Source organism: Maylandia zebra, linkage group LG18 (genome assembly GCF_041146795.1).
Source record: "Maylandia zebra isolate NMK-2024a linkage group LG18, Mzebra_GT3a, whole genome shotgun sequence".
Lineage (NCBI taxonomy): Eukaryota > Metazoa > Chordata > Actinopteri > Cichliformes > Cichlidae > Maylandia > Maylandia zebra.
The window spans coordinates 3,948,145-3,967,774 of record NC_135184.1 but is presented as its reverse complement, the minus strand read 5'-3'; the positions used below and the strand labels follow the sequence as shown (position 1 = coordinate 3,967,774).

General features: G+C 42.9%; 1 protein-coding gene across 1 annotated transcript in view; it reads right to left on the bottom strand.

Annotated features, from left to right (window-relative positions):
- Window positions 1–19,630, bottom strand: part of myo10 (myosin X) — a 124,524-nt gene that overhangs the window by 2,751 nt on the left and 102,143 nt on the right. The window contains exons 20-40 of the mRNA XM_004569454.4: window positions 17,530–17,654; window positions 17,246–17,360; window positions 11,804–11,910; window positions 11,484–11,702; window positions 10,297–10,336; window positions 8,936–9,895; window positions 8,509–8,629; window positions 7,994–8,237; window positions 7,650–7,745; window positions 5,318–5,411; window positions 4,371–4,426; window positions 3,831–3,973; window positions 3,259–3,450; window positions 3,018–3,175; window positions 2,778–2,901; window positions 2,331–2,628; window positions 2,042–2,249; window positions 1,235–1,371; window positions 1,033–1,153; window positions 403–879; window positions 3–194 (exon numbers count right to left, since the gene is read on the bottom strand). Coding sequence (XP_004569511.2) covers window positions 3–194; window positions 403–879; window positions 1,033–1,153; window positions 1,235–1,371; window positions 2,042–2,249; window positions 2,331–2,628; window positions 2,778–2,901; window positions 3,018–3,175; window positions 3,259–3,450; window positions 3,831–3,973; window positions 4,371–4,426; window positions 5,318–5,411; window positions 7,650–7,745; window positions 7,994–8,237; window positions 8,509–8,629; window positions 8,936–9,895; window positions 10,297–10,336; window positions 11,484–11,702; window positions 11,804–11,910; window positions 17,246–17,360; window positions 17,530–17,654 — 4,227 coding nt within the window. The remainder of the gene's footprint in view (window positions 1–2; window positions 195–402; window positions 880–1,032; window positions 1,154–1,234; window positions 1,372–2,041; window positions 2,250–2,330; window positions 2,629–2,777; window positions 2,902–3,017; window positions 3,176–3,258; window positions 3,451–3,830; window positions 3,974–4,370; window positions 4,427–5,317; window positions 5,412–7,649; window positions 7,746–7,993; window positions 8,238–8,508; window positions 8,630–8,935; window positions 9,896–10,296; window positions 10,337–11,483; window positions 11,703–11,803; window positions 11,911–17,245; window positions 17,361–17,529; window positions 17,655–19,630) is intronic.

The window sequence follows — 19,630 nt, the reverse complement described above, 5'->3', positions numbered from 1 at the left end:
ACCATTTGGGTTTCAAACACCAGCTCTCGGCCTTCCACGGTGATTTTGTAGGTGTTGGATAACGGAGCTCCGAAAGAGAGTATCTGTTCATACGGGAACACCTCCAGAGGCCACGGCTCCCCTCGCTTGTACACTGATATGGCCTCCCGGCTCACACCCAACCAGAGCTCGGAGGGGAACATGCCATCCCGGCACTGAAACAGCAAGCATGGAACATCAAAATCTCCTATCATTCCCTCTAAGATCAGTTTTGTTTAGAACTGGCAATAGATGACTTTAAACCAACCAAACAATCCCATCTTTCCACCTATGGCTGTGTAGCTGTCTTTATGGGAACATAACCATCCTTTATCATGGAGAACAAAGTTTTTGCTTAAACAGAAAAGTGATTTCTCTTCTCACCTCGACGTTGAACAAAGTGGATCCGTATCCCTGCCACTCCTTCACCAGCGCCATGTATTTGACCATTGCCTGTTCCTGGTTCATCCCCTGCAGCTTCTTCCACTTGTCCATCACGCTGGTTCTCACGGCCGCCGCCTCCTCCCTCATCCAGGCCTCCAGGCTGTTCTCTTCTTCAAGCTTCTGCCGACTCAGCGAGCTGCTCCTGAAACTCCGCCTCAGTGTCCCCTCCAGGAAACTCGAGCGTTTCCTCTCCGCCGTGCCTGAGCGGTCGGCCACCGAGCCGGTCCCCGGAGCGAATGTCTTGGCCGAGTTCTGCACCCGGGCCCGCAGTCGAGACATGGGGAACACCTGGGACATTTCAGGGATGGTGGACTGGGAGTTGTGATCACCCAGAAGGTACTGAAGTCTCAGAGCAGCCAGAAACTGAAGAGTCTCCTCAGGGGCCGGGTATTGACCACGAATCACAGCTTCATGGGCCTTTGAGGGAACACAGAGAAAATTATAGTTAAAACTATAAGATCTAAGCATTTTTTCTTTTTTAATTTCCACAAAAAATCTTTCCAAGTTCAGTCAGAATCAGCTACAAAAGTCTCCTAGTCCCATCCCCAGACAATGAGCCACGAGTCTGACCTGCTCGAACATAAAAGCAAACTCCACGCTGTCTTTGGGAACGTTGTCCGTGTCTAAGAAGCAGTAGAGTTTGAAGTAAAACTTCCATCCAGTGCTGCCTTCGTCTGGGCTTGCTGAAAGCCTGCAGACCACAGAGTGATTGTGTTAGCATTGGCCAGAAGACAAAAACATTTGCTTCAGAATCAAACATGGTGGGGCTTACTTTTCAAACTTGGCGAGCACGTCAGCCACCACAGTGCGGCTCTCGATGGCTTTCTCTGTGGTGTCGTTGTGTTCAAACAGGGCAAACATATTCCTGCTGTCCTCCATGGCCAGACCGCGGATCAGTTTCTCCACCACCTGACACACACGATGAGATACAACAGGGACACATGCAACTGGTTTTAAAACTGTAGATGAGATTTAAAAAAAAGAAAAAAAGCATGAATTCTTGTCTAAATTCCAGACATTTGGGACTGCCATTCAATAAAGGTGGAAAGTACAATTTCTATAACTATAAAATATTTAAAATGTCCTTTTAACAGGGTCTTAGCTCATCATATTATCCAGATTCTGATATTTTCTGCAGCATCAGAAAATAATAAATTCCAGCAAGCATGTCAGTGTATGAGCATTTAAGCCTGGATGCTTACACAGGCTCCAGGCCAAAAGAGCTGAATAAAAGCAGGATTTTATTGCTGTGACTGATGAATTAATTAATTGTTAATTAATTATTGTTAATTATTATTGAATAACAAATAAGGAAAATTGTAAGGAAAAAAGCAGAAGAGAAGAAGATAAGAAGCTCAGGCTGTTACAATACAAAGTCATTTTTAAAACAGCTGTCAATTCATTTTCAATTAAAATAGATGATTGACAATCATTTCAGCTCTGTATTTACTGTTGGGTTGTTCTGTTGGTACAAACATATCTTTTATACTGTGCTTAAATCATAACAACTAGAGCTGAGTAAAAAGTACACTGTTTATTTGTATGCTTTGGCACATAACCCCGTTTTCCACAAACCTACCTCTCCTGCGGTGGTGTGCGAGTTGATGGTTATCTTGCAGGACCCTCCTCCGTGGCAGTGAACGGTGGTGCTCATGTCCTGTCGGGCCACGATGCAGCGGATCTCCTCCTGAGACGGCACGTTCTCTCTGGCTCGAGTCTTCCTCAATGAATCAGCGGCGAAGGCAGCATAACGATCCATCTCAGAGCCGGGAAACAGCTCGCGAGTCCTGCAGAGAGCAATTTGGAAATGGTCAGCTTGAGAGAATAAAAGTAATTTATCTATAAACATGTGGCAGCCTAGTGCACACCTCTTCAGGTGGAACTTGAGGTATCTAAGGATGCTCCTTGTCGGGACGAATGTGCAGGACATGCAGGCGAGGATCTTCCAGTTGCACAGGTTCCCAGGGCTGCCGGGCTGTGGCGGCCGTGTGGTCTGCTTGATGAGCTGGCAGTAGAGCTCATCTCGCAGTGGTTTGAGCTCCTGGCCCGTCTGCAGGATGCCCTGAATGATGGGCACGGGGTCAGCCACGCCCTCCAAATGCTGCAGCGAGCTGAACACCTTGAGGGCTTCATCCTGCAGGGTTGTGTAGCTTCTGCTTCTTGGAGCTGAGCAGGGAAGAAGTTGTGATTAAATCAGTACATATGGTACATTAATATCTTAACTAAAATGGTAAAAATTAGATACGTTAAAGACATTAGTACTAAGTTAGATTGTCAATCCCAATTTAATCCTATTCTGTCTCAGTGGTACTCACTGGTGAGATGAATGTCCCCGTAGGGCAGTGGCAGCAGCGGGGAATGCAGAGGGTGATGACTGTAGCGAAGGATCGGGTTCCTCTTGTAGATCTGCTCAACGACCTCCAAGTTCAGACAGTTCTCCTGCAAAGAGAAGAGGAGCTTGGGTTTAGTGCAGTGCTGATTATCTGAGGCTTTACTGGAAGGAAAGAATTAAAATGACCACTGACATCCATTTTTGCACTTTCAGAGTTTCCTACCTTGATGTCCTGGATGAGCTGCTGGGTGGGTGTGTCGATGGGAGCTTTGGTATCTATGACATTTTGGACGGAGTTGGCCCAGCGTGTGGCTTCAGTCAGCAGCTTGCAGTAGAGACGGTACGAGTGTTTACGGCCGTACACGATCACGTTCCAGTATCCTGACACGACAAGAGGGGCGGAGAGAAATTGAAGCTACTGGGTAGAGAATGAGTTGGCAGTTCTTGCCATTTTCTTCTCTTACCAGTCTCTTTGAAGACCTTCTCATCGGGCTGAACCACTGAGCAGAGGCTGTTCAGCACCAGCGTTCCCAGCTTGAGGGCATTACGCTCTGAGCTCTTATAGTAGTCCAGGGAATTGTGGGTAAGCAGGAACCAGCGCTTCTTCAGCTTCAGCGAAGCTTTGGTGCTGTTCTTCATCTCTTTGTGCAGCCAGCCTGGTGGGAAATAATTATTAAATAACTTTTTGTATTCTCTGGTTTCCTCTGAACTTTTCAAAACTATAAAAATGCAGAAAGGTCAAGCTTATTCTCTGTGAAAGAGCTTTATTACGGTTTTCTTTAATAACAGAGAAAATCAAACCTGCTTAAAACTGAGCGTTTGAAGCTTTTGCCTTACAGCTTCTACATATACACATTTGATTACTTGAATTATAACATTGATATGAGCACCCACCACTGGAGCTGTAGATATGACAGGGGAAACTTCTTTTATTTAAAATCTGATTTCCTAACCTGCAACTTTTAACCTATAGTTAAAAATTTTAAACACAAATTAAAAAAGGAAAAACGGCCACGATAAACGAATCATTTGTCACCTCGGATGATGAACTCCTGTCCATCGACTCGGGTGTCTCCTTTGGAGCGCTGCAGCAGAGTGATCCAGTGGTGCATCTCCTCAGGCGTGTCAGCATTGCAGTGCAGCACTCGGTTCGCAGTGATCATGACGAAGGAGTTCGGCCTGTCGAAGTTCAGAAATTAATAAGACGACAGAAAGGAGATCAATAGTCTAACACCGTAATAGCTCTTGGGTGCACTTCTTGGATTAAGAGATATGAACTAAACTTTTAATTTTGAACCAGACGACTAAGAAGAATTAAAGCTACTGACATAAAATAGCAGGAATTATATATTTGTCACATATAGGTTAGAACACAACAGAAGAAATACAGGACCAGAATGTACTGATCTAAAATGTTCCCCGTGTGAAGAAATGCAGCTGCTGAGGTGCTGAAACCCAACGGGCTTCACTCTGATGGCTTTTTTCCGACACCTTCTGGTTTCTTTGCTTTAGTCTTTGTCAAAGAAAATCCATATATATATGATGTGATGTTTGATGGTTTGATGTAGGTCCTCACCTCTCTGGATTATCTGAAGCACACACTGAATCGATCATCCCCACATCCAGCGTTCCCTGAGGAGACACACAGAGAGATGGAGGGAGGTTCACAAACAGTTTTCAGGGTGTGGATAATGAGTTTGACCTTCACTGCACCGTGGAAACCAATTATCTCACACGCAAGCAGCAAGGCCTTCACTCACAGGTGCGACACTGAAAAAGCACGTGGCATTTTCAGCACATCTGTGTCCTGTTACTTCAAAACAAAGCATTACAACAAAATTTAAAATTTAAAGAGGAGAACAAAAGAGGGTTGGGGTTAGGGTAGCATGAATGCTGGATGAAAGGCTCAGTGACAGATTTTGGGGCTTTTTTTCTAATTTTCAGTTTTTCCACCAGGTGCCATCCTCAGTATAATTCAGCTGCTTTTCTGTGAGCTTCTTGTCACACCAGCAGACAAACTCCAACTCCACAGCCTTTGCCTGCAGCTCAACTTGGAGCTTGTTCTGCTCTGGAAATCTGCTGAGAACTTCCACTCTAACCAGTTTGTCTTGAGAGCTGACTGGAGAGGCAGCTGATTATTACCATGTCATCTCTTTTCATAAAGTACACAATATCTCCAATTATTTATTAAATGGCCATTGCTATCCATTGTGGGGAAACCCAGAGCTATACATGCATATATTAACTATGTTTTTATTGCAGCTGGAATTTAAAGGAGGAAAAAATGCTACTAAGAGGTGAGGCATGAATAAGGAAATGGAGGAACATATATTAAAGGCTAACGTCCTCTCCTCGGTGTGAGACGAAGGTTTGTGTTATGGAAATCTGTTAAAGCAAAGTGCCGAACATTCTGCTGTTAGGACGACATTAAACGGCCGCATTTTGAAGACATTTATTTTCTTTAAACAGAAATGTTATTAGAACTCCATCTCCCAGAGTGCTTTGTTTCCTCACAGTACTCACCACAGCATTCTGGGGATTGGCCTGCTCATCGTGCATTTCTCTGATCTCCTGCTCTGTGGAGCCGTGGACCTGACTCAGCACGCTGAACCACTGACTGTAAACAAAGAGATCATAGAGAATAGAATAGCCCTTTATTGTCAGGACACAACATAAATAGTAGACAGCAGGAATAAATAGCAAACAGGTGAAAAAAATATAGAATCAAGAGAAATATAGAATATATTTCTAATGCAAAAAGAACTGAATAGACTCCGTGTGTAAATGACCTGAGTGATGAGGGTTACTCAGGCCATGGCTCAGATTGGCGAGTTTGGTGGGCAGGGCTGGGGCGTGGGGATAGTGTTTGTTAGCAGTCCAAATGGTCCAGGGGAAGAAACTGTGAGTCTGGATGAACCTGATTGATCTGAGGCACCGACCAGAGGGCAGCCGGTCAAACGGGTGACATCATCATCATCACCATGGAATAAACAGTAATCAGCTTTAACAGTGGACATACAGGCCGGTCAGTTAGACACAAGCATCTCGGCTCCTCCTACGTCCAAAAATTCATTTGAAACTGAATCTTACTCAACACTAAACTACTTCAAAGTGAGAACAACTAAAAATGAAAAATAAAATGAAAGGAAAGTTTTAGCCATACTTTTATCATGAATGCAATTATTAGTGTGAACCTGCATGTGTGTACCTTTTAATATAAATTGTACATCTATAAGTTTTATATGTGTGTAAAATCCAAAACAATTCTGGGTTCAGTCTGATTGTGTCTCAGACACATGGAGCTGATGTTGGCTCGCACTGAGAGAGCGTCTGGTTTTACAAACCTGCTCCTATCACACACCCACAGCCATGTTTTCCTCACTTCAGAGTACATTGCATTAACTAGCATTCATGTCCTGTGACCTCAAACTAAGATTTGTCCTTTTGTATTTTTCTCCCTTAAAGGAGGTCAAATCCCCACAATGTGACAGAGCAAACATAATTATGTCCCAGATTCAGACAGACAGAGTGCTTGTTGCCCTTTTGAGCCACAGCGGAAGTAGACTGTCTGAGAGGAAATCAATGTGTTGCCAGAGGCAACCGTCACATTGACCTATAGCAACAATACCTCCTGTTTGTTATACAGTTTTCGACAGACTGTGAGCAGGTTCATGCCAGTTGAGGAAATAATAGGATCAGGAGAGAAGAAACAAATGGGAGGACTGGGAGCATTAGGAGTGTAATAACAATGTGACTAATAATCACTACTGTCATTATACGAAAAAGATTATAGAGCACATTTAAATCCTGCCCACCAGAGAGAAACGGTGCATGGCTCTCCATTTACCCTGTAATGTGTAAAGATGCCTTCTTGTCAATTGTACTTGCTAGCAGGTACTAGAAATGATGAATAACACTAGAGAGCTGAGGTTTCCATGAAAAGCTGGTCATGGTTTTTGGCGGTTGCAGGGTGGAATCGGTCACAAAGCGAGTGTTGCTGTGACTTGGTTTCTACCAAAATGATGCAGCCATCAATGCTTTGTATGGAAGAAACCAGCTTGCAAACACTTTTCAAAAAGTGTGACGTAAACCAGATAAAGAGGCTTTCCTCCAACGTTTGACTTACTGCTGCAATCAACATGTAAGGCAAATGTTTTCCACATCCAGTAAGCCTAGCATTTTTCAGTTTCACTACCTCTTGGTGAAAAGTTTGCAAGTGTGTACAGGCAACTCGGCATCTTCTATGCAAACTACGGGGGACCGTGACAACCTGCCATTGACCAAAGCAATCGTGAGGAGGTTTTTGGTGTCACACCGTATCCCTCTTTGCTACTATTTAATGCTAGCAGCTACCAACAATCTTCAGCAACCACTCATTAGCCAGCTGTGGAATACCGCACGACTCTTGGTTATCAGCGGGTCACAAGCTATTCTCTAAGCCTATAAGACCAAGACTTGAGTAGGTTATTAACACATAGCTACCGTTAGCTGTTAGAGGTTGCTAAAGATACTCCTCAAAAGAAGCTAAACCTTTAAATAGTTGAAGACATTTTGAATCATTGCACTTTTATTCTGAAAAATGACTCTGAGATATTTCTACTCATATAATGCATATTTCTATTAATGGACAAGACCATGTAATTAATTCTGACAGTGTAATTAAATAGACCAGGTAAGCGAAGTTAGTGGTGTCACTGAAACTAACTTACTACTGAATTCTAGTTTTTACTTGTTATTTCAGTCATTTTGACTCCATGCTTGCATGAAAGGTCCTTTACAGATCAAATCACAATTCATTTCTTTGGTTATTGTGAAAAGATAAGAACAATACATCAAAGACAAACACACAGCTCACCTTGCATCCTCAGCAGACTCGGCAATCAGATGATAAGTTCTCTCTGGCATCACTATGTTGATTCCATTCTCCTTACCGGTGTTATCAATGATTTCTCTACAGGTCAAAAAAAAAAGGAAAAATAATGAGTGAGGTTCCCTGAATATACAAACATCCTTCCATAACCATTTCACCATGAATCCTTCAGAGGTCTGAGTTTTTATCTCTCTTCAATAACACAACCATATATCTCTTGAATATTTTACATGTAAATGATTAACTGACAGCTTTTCTGTTGTTACTGTAAATGAAAGTATTGTCATGCAAAAACAACAACCCTCAAAGTTATGTTCTCTTGTCCTTACTTGGCGTTGTGCATGTCCAGCACCCCCTTCATCTTCTCCTCTCCGTCGTTCTCAAAGTACATGAGTTTGCTCTGACGCAGCACGAACCAGCGCCGCTTCCAGTTGCGTCGGGAGAGCGTGGACGAGCCCCCGCCCTTCTTGTGCAGCCAGCCCTGCTTCAGAGCCTCCTGCTTAGTTCTGAACCACAGGAAAGTCTCGTCCTTCAGAACACACCAACGCCGCTTCCACGTGTTCATCAGACCACCTAGAGAAGAAAGATATGAGATTTCAAATGCTCCACCATCATTACGTCACCTGGAGGGGAGAATCTTGCTCTTTGTCTCTTTGTCTTCACTGAGATATTTGAATGCTAATCAATAAAATCAAATCAAATCAAAAAATCAAATCAGAAGGTAACACAGAAAGTACAATGCTTTTTCACCAAAATACATCCTAAAGCCATATAGATGATGCACTTAACTCTCACCTGTTGGGGTTTATTAAAAGAAGAGTATGTTCTATAAGAAAATAATAACCTTTGATGTAGAGGAAGCTGTGGAAGTACGGCAGCGTGACACAGCTGTAGACAGAGTCCCGGCGATAAGACAACTCGTCGTCTGTGTCGAACCTCTCAAAGTCGTCCTCGCTGTCCTCAAACTGGAGCAAATCAACAAAAATTTGAAATTAAACAAGACATGCAAGACCTTAGTTTGCATATTATTTCAACAAATAACAGAGAAGGTACAATGTGGTGCTCTTTGCACCTGTGAGTTGTAAAATGGCTAAAGTCATGCCATTTAATTGATCTCTCTCACTGGATCCTTTTTTGAAGCCTGCGTTTTTTTTGCTAACTTCAAAGACTACACTACTTTGGAGTTAGAGCAGCTAAGTTTGAGTAGAAAATCGGGCATGAAATGTTCTCTCTGTCATTGAAAACAGAAGTTAAACAAGGATTCAGCTTACCGAGGACTGAGCCCCCTCTGAGCTAAAGCGGTAAGCCCCTGAGCTGTTGTAGGTGCCAACAGATCCGCGGTAATCCGGAGACCACTGTCCACTGCGAGGGTTGGAGAAAGCCATGCTGCCACTAGACACGATGGCACCTTCATCGTAGTCATCCTGATCGTAGTCTGAATCCTCATCTGGAGGTATCAGCTCTACCAGCTCATCAGACTGAGCCTCAGATGAAGCCTGGGGGTGGCAGTAAGCCGAATCCCCGCTGGATGATGCGCTATGGCAGGCCGAAGGCATCGCTGGCAAAGAGTGGTGAAGCACAGTGGTCGGTGGCAGTGACGGAATCACAGCATCGTTGGCGTACGGGTCTTCTTCGGATGAGTCATCGCTCGTTCGGATACCGCTCGTCCGCTGGCCGTCCGAGTGGCCGTGCTCGCTTGGGTTTGGTGAGTCTTTGAAGGCATCATCATCAGCACCAAACCCTTCATCAACCTCTTCTTCCTCGTTACCCCTCCTCTGGTCATCCTCCTTCTTCTCATCTTCTTCACCCACGCCCAAGGAGCTCTCAATGTTCCTCACACACTCGTCAATCTCATCAAAGTTCAGGGAGTCCAGGAACTGCTGCGCTGCCTTACAGGCTTCATCCTCCAGCCGCCGGAGTTCCTGATCGCGAAGCTGCTGCAGGCGGTTCAGCGAGGCTTCAGTCAAAGAGAGCTCCTGGCGCTCCTTCTGTCTCTGCAGCACCTGGATCTCCCGCTCTAGTCGAAGAATTTCCTCCACTTGTGATGCCTCGTGCGGACGTATTGCCTCCTCTTCCTCTGCTGATGCCTCCACAAAGGTTTCTGCTGACTCCAGCTCCTCCAGGGCGTCTGGTGATGCTGCAGCTGCTGCTGCATTTTGAGACTCTGTCAAAACCAGCGAGGCCAGCTCCTCAGCACGACGCAGCTCCTCCAGTGTTCTGGCTTCCTCAGCCTGAAACCACAAACATGAGACTGCAGTCATAACTTTTTCCCCCCAAGATATCAACATTAATTTATACAAAATACCCAAAACAAGTTGATTTACAGAAACCAAACACTGAAGTAATCTTAGTTTACTGAGAGAGGGCCAACTTTTATAAGCAAATTATACACGACAAATACCTGAGAGGATACAAGCTGTTTATTGTACTGGGCAGTGTGTTTTTCACTGCCCAGTACAATAAACTGAAGCCTGCTACAATAAGCAGAATCCTGTGTAACATAATAGAAAACATAATTGTGTTCTCTGTGTTCTTTACCAATCAGATATGGCTGTAGAGAGTGGGCTGCTCAGGAGACAGTCGGCCAATAAAAGTTATACACCGTTTTCCACTTAAATCAGTTTTATCATACCTCTCTGGTGAGTCTTTCGGCCTCCAGCCTCTGTCTCTCCCTGCAGGGCACAAACACACAGACATCAGCTGAACGAACACACAGTAGGAGATACGATGTACCAAAACCAGAGTAACTGCATTTCCTGTCTCACTGTGAGATTAAAATACCAGAAACCCATTTAGTATGCAGTTCACTATCTATCGAAACAACAAAAATACAAATGTTGCACCACACTGTGAAACCTTCTTTGGAAAACATAATGCAAGCTACAGATGTAGTCCAATAAGGATGTTTATACAAACTCAATGGTTCTCTACTAAATTGTGACAGCAGCAGTGATTATAAAGCAATCAATCTGCAGTATAAACTGAGCTGTGGCCCCTTCAAGGTCAAAGGCACCACTGAGGATATGGAGGTCATGACTCAGTCTTGATTGTGGGATTTGAGGGATTTACATTCTATTCTTACAGACAAATTACATGCTGTTTTTTAAGCCTGATGACATCTCCCGTCCATGAATCGTCAGAATGACTACCGTCATAAGAGCACTGCGTACATCTGTAGCAATTTACATTGTTGTCCTTACACATGCATATGTAGTGAGCATAAGATGGGGAGCAGCAGCATGACCCCCCATTGCAGAAAAAAGCCAGCATCAGTGAAAACAAATGTGAGATTCATTCAGTGAGGTAGTCTCTAAAAGAGGAGCTCAGGTGGTTGCAAAGCAGCTTGCAGATGCACAGCAGCTGTAGCCAAGCTAAGCTACTTAAATAGCATGTCCTACATAAGCTTTGTAAATTAGCTGCTGATGAGATCCACTCATCTGATGACTGCAGCTGAGAATGAAATAGTTGCCTGCCAGAACTAAAGCTATGCTCTGTTTCTCCTCCAGTTAATACTGGCATTAGGAACATTTTTTATTATATACGTGTAGTATTTTTATGTCATTTGAAATAATGGAAACAGGGGATTTGTACAATTCCTCACTAACTGACTGAAATAAACCAGTGCCAGAAGAAGACAGTGGGCACACGTTTTTCAAACACATTTTCCAGTCCAGATTTCTCTCTCATTTCTTTTCTTTTAATTTAAAAAAACAAACAAAAAAAAACAGTCATTTGCAAAAACCTACTTTCTTTTTGCACAATAACTTTTCATTTGGCTGTAGCTATAGTACCACACGGTGAATAAACTGAGTAGCCCACCTCTCCATCTCCTCCATCCACCTGCGGCGCTCCTCCTCCTCCTTCTTCCTCCTCTCCTCCAGCATCCGGCTGCAGGTCTGACGAGCCAGCTGCCCTCGCAGACACTTCTGGAAGGTGAGCGCTGCCCAGCGGAGGAGCAAGAACTTCCTCCTCCAGTAGAAAGCCCGGTAGTTCTTCTGGATGACCACAATACACCGCAGCAGCTTCTTGTACTGCTTCCTGTTTGGAGGACAAGGACCGGGCTATTGAGCATTTTGGTTTCAATGAAGATTAAAACTGATCCTATTGAGGTTTATGATGTTTTTATTCATTGTTTGTACCTGGCCATGTAGCCTGTGACATAGGCCTGAATGATCATGGCTGCTTTCAGCACCTCCACCTCCCTCTGCTTCTCCAGGCGATGCTCCAGAGACTCCCGAAGGAAGACCTGATAGATAGGATAAAGAGACAAAAAAAAAGTGTTATTTTATTATTGTTACTGAGGGGAAGTAAGGGAAAAATCAATAATGTAACTGCTCCTCATTTCTTTCTCTTCTAATTTTGATTTACTTTTCAGGTAAAATCATGTTCACGTTGACCTTTAAGAGTTAAAGAACATCTCATGACATGTTTGCATAATACACAGCAGAGTTTAAACGTGTCATATTTACAGTGTGCAACACCAAAACAATTTTGGGGTAAAATAGTTCAAGGAAGTGCTAATATTCAGAGGGAAAAATGCATATTTGTGAGAATATGAAGGTGTACATTTGCAAAAGTCACATTAAAATGCCCCATCTCTAATAGCCACAGAATGTTCAAGTCCCAGCAGCTTAACATAGTTTGTCCATTAGTTACGCTGTATTACCCACACTTTATGAATAAAAGATTTACAAGTGAACAGAATTAAAAAGAGGCAGGCCGTTTCTTTTTCTATAACATTACCATTTAACAGACAGTCGCTCACAGAAGAACAACAGAGCCAAACAAAGCGGCCGACATAAATCAAACCCAGATCCTCCTCTCCCTTTGTTCCTGCTACTAGAGACTGCAGATTACTGCAGCGAGTGATTTCAGCTACATCTCTCCATGAAAAGACCGATCTTACGGGCACTTAGTGCAGCTGCCTGCTCCAGGAACCAAGCTGTCGTCCATTGATAGAGAAACTGGGCCCAGCGAGGGCCGCCAGGGGTTAATCCGATTAGGGAGGGAGGAAAATGAGATATGGGACGCGGTCTCAGGCGACTGTGACGGTGGGGAAATATCACGGTGCTACGGGGGTACAGGAGTACACACTGCCTGTTGATATGGTGTGTGTGTGTGTTGGCTGAGTGACAGTGTTGGATCCTCAGCAGTGAGGCAATAATGAGATTTTTTTGGGGGAAATGTAAACTTGTCAGGGTGACGTGGATGTCACTTATGAGCAGGTTAATTAACAGGGAAACATCCATTACATGCCGAACACGTGCACATGCAATACAAAGACAAGCACACAAACCACTGGTGTCTCTCCAGGAATTCAGTTTTCAGGCTGGAAAAGCCCCAGAGACAAAATTTTAAGTATCGAAGCAGATTGGAACCAGATTAATATTTATGTGATATGTAAAAAATATTCATAGCAAAATAAGAGTACCAACAAGTACATTTACTCATCTAAAAATAACAGAAAAATGGGCTCATTAACAGCATGCTTGTGGACATGCTGCCTCTTGCACTCTCTTCCCAGGTGGCACTCTTGCCTAAATGAGAGTATTTTAAGTAATACATTTATATATTAATAGAACACATAAAATATGCATATCTATGAAAATAGAAAGATGTGGACTGTTGTTGGAACCATTGCTAATAAGGGAGCAGCTGAAAGAAGAAGTGCAAGTGCCTAAAGTTAAGTCTCCTGCTGGGTGCTACGTGGCAGAAAGAGCAACTTCTGAACACATCCCAACCTTATCCTCTCATTTTATAACACTGGTGAGCATTAACAATCATAAACTAAGGGATAAACCTGACCAAACAGGAGGGAGGTACAACTGTGGACCCCTCTGAAACCTTACGCCATAACTTTATGTGCACATCCCTAGAAATGTAACTACATGTTGCGTCAGTACAGCTTGCAACTATCCTCAGTACTGTCGACTTCCTTATATCCATTTCTGGCTACTGTTTTGGAACAATTTTTGAATTCATCAGCAAGAGAATAAAAGTAATCGCCTGAATATAAGGACTTGCATATGTCATCAGACTCCTAGAGCAAAACTGGTTGTGAGGAAATGCACAGAGAAGTGGAATAACTGGATGGACAAATATGTTTGCCTTCGACACAAAAACAAAAGCAAAAAAAAAAGAACAAAGAACAAAAAGTTCCACATAATGGTGACAATTTGATTATTGAAGGTTTACAATTCAGTTCGTTGTAAAACTCATCTGACCAAATGCATCATTATAAAATATCCCTCCCATCATGGAGGGAAAAAGTCGCAGCATTTCATTTGTTTCTATCATCGTCTGCAGCGCATATACAATACCGGAACACAACTAAGTGGTAATTAACACATAAATCACCATGCCAAAGCACGAATGTTGGTTATGGTGTCGTCAACTTTTGTAGATTACTTTATGGGCTATCCAAAGATTCACCAGAGAAGTCTACATCAGCTGTCACATTTTATACTTTAGAGCCAGAGCCTGAATCTGGGTGGTAAGGGTTAGAGTTAAGTTGTTGAATGAGAAAGTCACTAAAGTCACTTCCAATCTGTAGGACTAAATACTAAAATCTAGTTTACCCTTATTTCTTTCATAGTAGATTCAATGTAACATGAATGTGTTTTTCCACTGTATTTATATAAAATAATATATACACTTAATCTAAAGAAAGAAATCTAAAATTTTCCTGTGAAGTGCTGCTATCCAGGCTCATTCAGGCATTCATACAAAACTCACACATATAAGCTGCAGAAAGCAGCTCTTTGTGAATCTCTACAGTGCACACGCTGATCCTTTTATTAAACAACCTCCAACATGAGCTGCACATGCTCAGAACGCGCAGCCTCGTGTACAAGTGCACACATTTGCATCCCAATAAAATGGGCGACTAATCCTTTTTAATCATTACTATGCTAATTAGTGCAACAAAGGCCTCGCTAAGCCTCGCCGCGTTTTGATTCTTGCTGCTGGGGCCTTTGGGGAGCACCGCTTACCGTCCCAGGTCAGGCCCGTGGAGAAAACTAAGCAGTAGGAGAAGAAAGCAGAGCCACATCTTTTCCAGGAAATTAAGTTTAAGGCGGTAAAAAAGCAAGACATAAGTCTAAGACAATAGTCTGGACATGTGCTGAATGAAAAGAGCTGCAGGCCTCCTCGATGTAAATCTCACTGCGAGAGGCAGCGGGACAAAGTGGACAAATCCCTCTGAGGGAGATGGAATTGATTTAACAGTTTACAGGCAGTCACAGCAGCAGGGACGACTCCATGGTTCAGTGGAGAGTATGGTCTCAGGGTTAGAAGGTCTACAGAGGCCATTCAGGCTGAATGTTTTATAGGAGATTTCAAAAAAGGTCTTCCAACCAATAAGTATGCGGTGAGTCACGAACAGCTGTGTAAATCTGGTAAAAGGTGGCAGACACCCAAAACAAAAGAGAAACCAAAAAACAAAACATGTTTCTCTCAGTCTTTTAAAATCTGTTACAAATACGTTAGTAAAAAGTATATGAAATAAAGCAACCACTGCTATTTATAGTAGATTGTACATATATTGTAATATAATGGATATTTTTGATGACTAAATAATCTCCAAGAATCTTTTGGGTAATCTAAATGTTGTTGTTCTGAAGCATAAACCATTATGAATCCATTTCATCTGCTTTGATGATAACAGGTGCACTGGAGAGGCAACAACAAGAAAACCCCAAAAAGCGAATGGCTTGACAGGCGATGGCTACACACCACTGTGCTCATCCCTCCTGACTGATTCTCTCTATTTTTGCTTTTTGTTTGTGTCCTCGTCACTGCTGGTAAAGCGAGACGGTATCTGCAGCCCACTCAGGTTGAACGGGTAATCCAGCTCCTCCAGGACGGCTCATCTATATGTGCTGTCAAAAGAAGGTTTGCTGGGTCAGCACAGTCTCAAATGTGTGGACGAGATACCAGGAGGTGGACTGCTACATGAGGAATAGTGGAAAAGGCCACAGAAGTTCATCAGCCCAGCAGCTCTTTTGTGCTATATATGTGTCGTGAATCCATCTCATCTGCTCTGATGCAAATGAAAGCAGATAAAATATATATGGGTGCACTGACACCTGTAGTCATAGAAAGGCTCCATATAAGCACCGGTCCACTTAACAATTTTAAGTCTATTGTTATTCCTGTGACTGTAATAACATTTGTTATCCTCAGTGTGTATTTTATTTTATTTTTAGCTAAATAGCTAATTTTACTTGAAAATAATGAACAGAATGTTGAAAACTGTCAGTAACATGAAAATAGGTTTTTAAATGGGCTACATGTAGTGGAGGGATCCATTAAATATTCAACCAAAGACACACTTGTTCCACCTCGCCGCTCTAACGGGGTATTCACAATTCAGCTTCCTGTGCCATCGTTGGTCCTGGATGGACACTGACACACATACTAATGACCACTCATCCGTTCGTCTGTCCACCCACGACCACACTTATCCTTCACTGCTGTCACCTCCTGCAGCATCACACGGTCATGCTGTGATTAGCGATCTGTATCCTCCATCTGTCATTTCCCCTCAAAACACAGACACACACACCCTGGCAGTAGGTATATTCTTCCTGATCCGGTGTAGTGGAAGCAGGAAGCATTAGACTGAAGACTGGATCCAATAATTGTTGGATTCTATGCTTCAGGTGCTCTGGACCTCAATATCACACACACACACACACACACACACACACACACACACACACACACACACACACACACACACACACACACACACACACTCTGCAATGGTTTCATAGAGCTGAGTTTCTACGGTGTATGAAGTCAAATTAAGCCTTGAGGGGAGCACAGAGCAGCCAAAATGGATTGGCATCCCCCAGCAGTGATGTTCAGTCTGCATCCAATCATATTTCAAGTTAGCAAAGAGAATACAGAACAACCGGTATGGAGCCAGATACGTTCAGGAGCTCAGACAGGAAAAAGTCAATTACGCCACCGAGAACTGAGCAGAAGGCATATAATTCACTGCTGACAGAAAGGGAATGCAAACCTGTAAGTAAAGACTGAGTTATTATATAAATTATATTTGTATTGGAGAGCCTTAAACATAAAAGATGTTTGGAACGGTATCGTTTTCAGAAACACTTTCATCTTTTAAGACCAAGTTTAAACTAAACCAATAAACAGCAAGCTTTATGGTTAAGCAAGACTTATATGTTCAAAAGGACCTTATTGGACAACAATATAACCTGGACTGAATCTGGACCTGGATCAATTCTTGAGCCAAAGGCCTCCCTGGAGACTTCTATTTAATGATCCACACAAATGCAGAGAGCTCAAATGAGACGAAATTATCAGGAGTTCAAGAAGAAAAAACTTTAAAAAAAAAAGAAAAGAAACAATGATGACTTAACCTTATATTCCTGAAAATGTGAGAAATTTGTTCTTCTTCATGAATCACTGTTTACCCAATCCACCAGGACCCTGAATAAGTGCAGTCCTGAGTTTAAAGTGCTTTCCTATACCAGCCTGCTCCACTCCGTGTGCAGGAGAGACCGGCTATAAAGTGTGGCAACAGGGAAAAACCTGGGTTACACTCTCACCTTGGTCTTGCCCAGCTGCCACTCTGCACTGCTGCTGTCATATTGGCAGAGCAGCTGGACGCAGCACCCTCTGGGGTCTTCTGAATTCAACAAACCACGCATCAGCACCTTGTACCTGAAGAAGTAAAAGCAGGGGTGAAGGGTTTTTGCATGATTTTTAATGATTGCTTTGTTCTTTAATGTCTGCATTTCAAGAACTGAAATGACCCTGCGCCTGTTTTGGGGTCTGACATTTTTGGTAGAGCAGTGCTTATGTATGATTGCACAGCGTAGTGGGTACAAACCTCGAGCAGAAGTCCTGAATAGTTCTCCGGACAGGGAAGCCGGTGCGTCGAATCTTGACTGTTTCCAACATGCCGGAATACCTGAGCTGGTTCAGAACCACCGTCTGGTCAAAATGATCAGGCATCTTTGAAGAAAAACGGGAAACATATTCAGATGAATGTCTCCGTGTTCAAGTAAAAGTAATATTGTCTCGAAAATCAAGCACAAACAAACATCAACAGATTGAGCATCCGCCTGCGTCCTGCAGCAACAGCTAACGATTTTCATTCTTTGACGACAGAACACTTTAACAACACAGCGCACATCTATTGATGTTCCCCTACAAATCACTCAATGCTGCTTTCATAACACTGTTACAACAATACTAACAAAGTGAATCGCCTTTCACATTGCGACCTTACCACTCAGCATGGTGCTCGGTGATGGGGATATAATGTTTTTCACTGCAGTTTTGATTGATTTTGCTTTCTGACTTATTTTCTGTGTTTGCAGCATCGTGTGATTTTGATGTATTTTGTTGTGTTTCACTGAGGTGGTCATTGCTTTGTGAGTGTGGCTGGCAAAAAACGTTCAGAAAGAGTAGCAACACATCACATGTGAACACCATGCCAACCAGATAGCAAAACAGCCGATGCACATAAGCTTGCTAAAGCTGGCTAACACTTAGTTCTAAAGTGTTACCTTGGTATAATGTGTTTGGTTAGCTGTAGGTAAGTAAGGCATGTGCACACTTACAGATAGCTTTATGAATTCTACACAATAGATTGCAACACAAACTGCACACCGAAAAATGCTTTAGCTCAACTTAAAGAAACACAGTGGCTTTCTAAAATTTGGATATTTGACATATCAGAGATAACATGCTTGCTCTACACACAGGCATAATTGTTTCTGGACATGCTTCCCCCTGTTTGCCCAATGGCTGTATTCTGGTTATACTCCTATATAAAAGCAAGGTTGCCAAGCATCTACATCATTTTGTAGTTAAACTGCAGTCCTGCATTAACCGCCCAACTACTTTTGTTTCAGATCTATGAGCTTCAGGCTGGTCTGAAACTGGAATTTCTGTGTATATAGATGCAAACAATTTCAGATTTTCACTAATCTATCAAAGGTAATGGCCATATTATCACTAACACATGCATTTCTACCTTCACTCCATTCAATGGCAAACACACTTTACCAGTACTGTACTGTACCATGAAGGGGTGTGTGTGTGTGTGTGTTACTCACATCTAAGTTATTTGCTAGCAGATAAAATTGACCAAAGTTTCATGATGTTCAGAAAAGGCAGACATTTTTAAGTCCATGCCTTCAAAATTCAAACTATCTATATGGATAAACTGAAGTGCAGGTTAGAAAAAATACATACATTTGATTTCTAGAAGATTTGTCCCCTGTGAAAAGCACCTTCTTATATCACAGACATGGCAACATTATCATCCACTGGAGTCACATTTCACTTTGCGTCACAAATGCAGCTTCTTTGACTTTGGTTATCTGGCTCCTCAGAAGCTGCATGTTGTTAGATTGTGTACAGCAATCTTATCACAGCTCATTTGTTTGAAACAGCAGTCTACTGATACAAACTCAGTTGATGTGAGAACAGAAAAAGAAGCAAAACTAGGCAATGAAAGAAGCTAAAAATCCCCAAGAATGAATCCTGGATAACTGAAACAATCCACCCATATCACATGACGTCTGCAGCTAAGCCTCATGAAACTTCAGTCCCTTTAAACTCTCATGTACACGCATCCAACTGCATACCAGCCATTCAAAAGTCTGAACTCTGAGACAAAGAAATGCGTATGACAGCAGCAGCCAGCAACAAACCAATCCCTCCCCTCTCCAAAAACACACTTGGCTCTGAGATACCATTATTACTTACAGAAGTGCATTCAGAGAAAGCCATTTTCCCGGGAGCCCTCTCACCCTGTAACCTCGGTGGGCGTAGAGGGGGACTCCAAATAAGAGGGTGCTTTCATACTCGATCGTAATGCCCCCTTTATTCAGCGACCGTCTCCCCTGATAGCCCGCTGATAGTCCATTTGAGCAGTTGAGATGAAGGCAGGCCAATTCACCACCAGATCTTGACTGAAT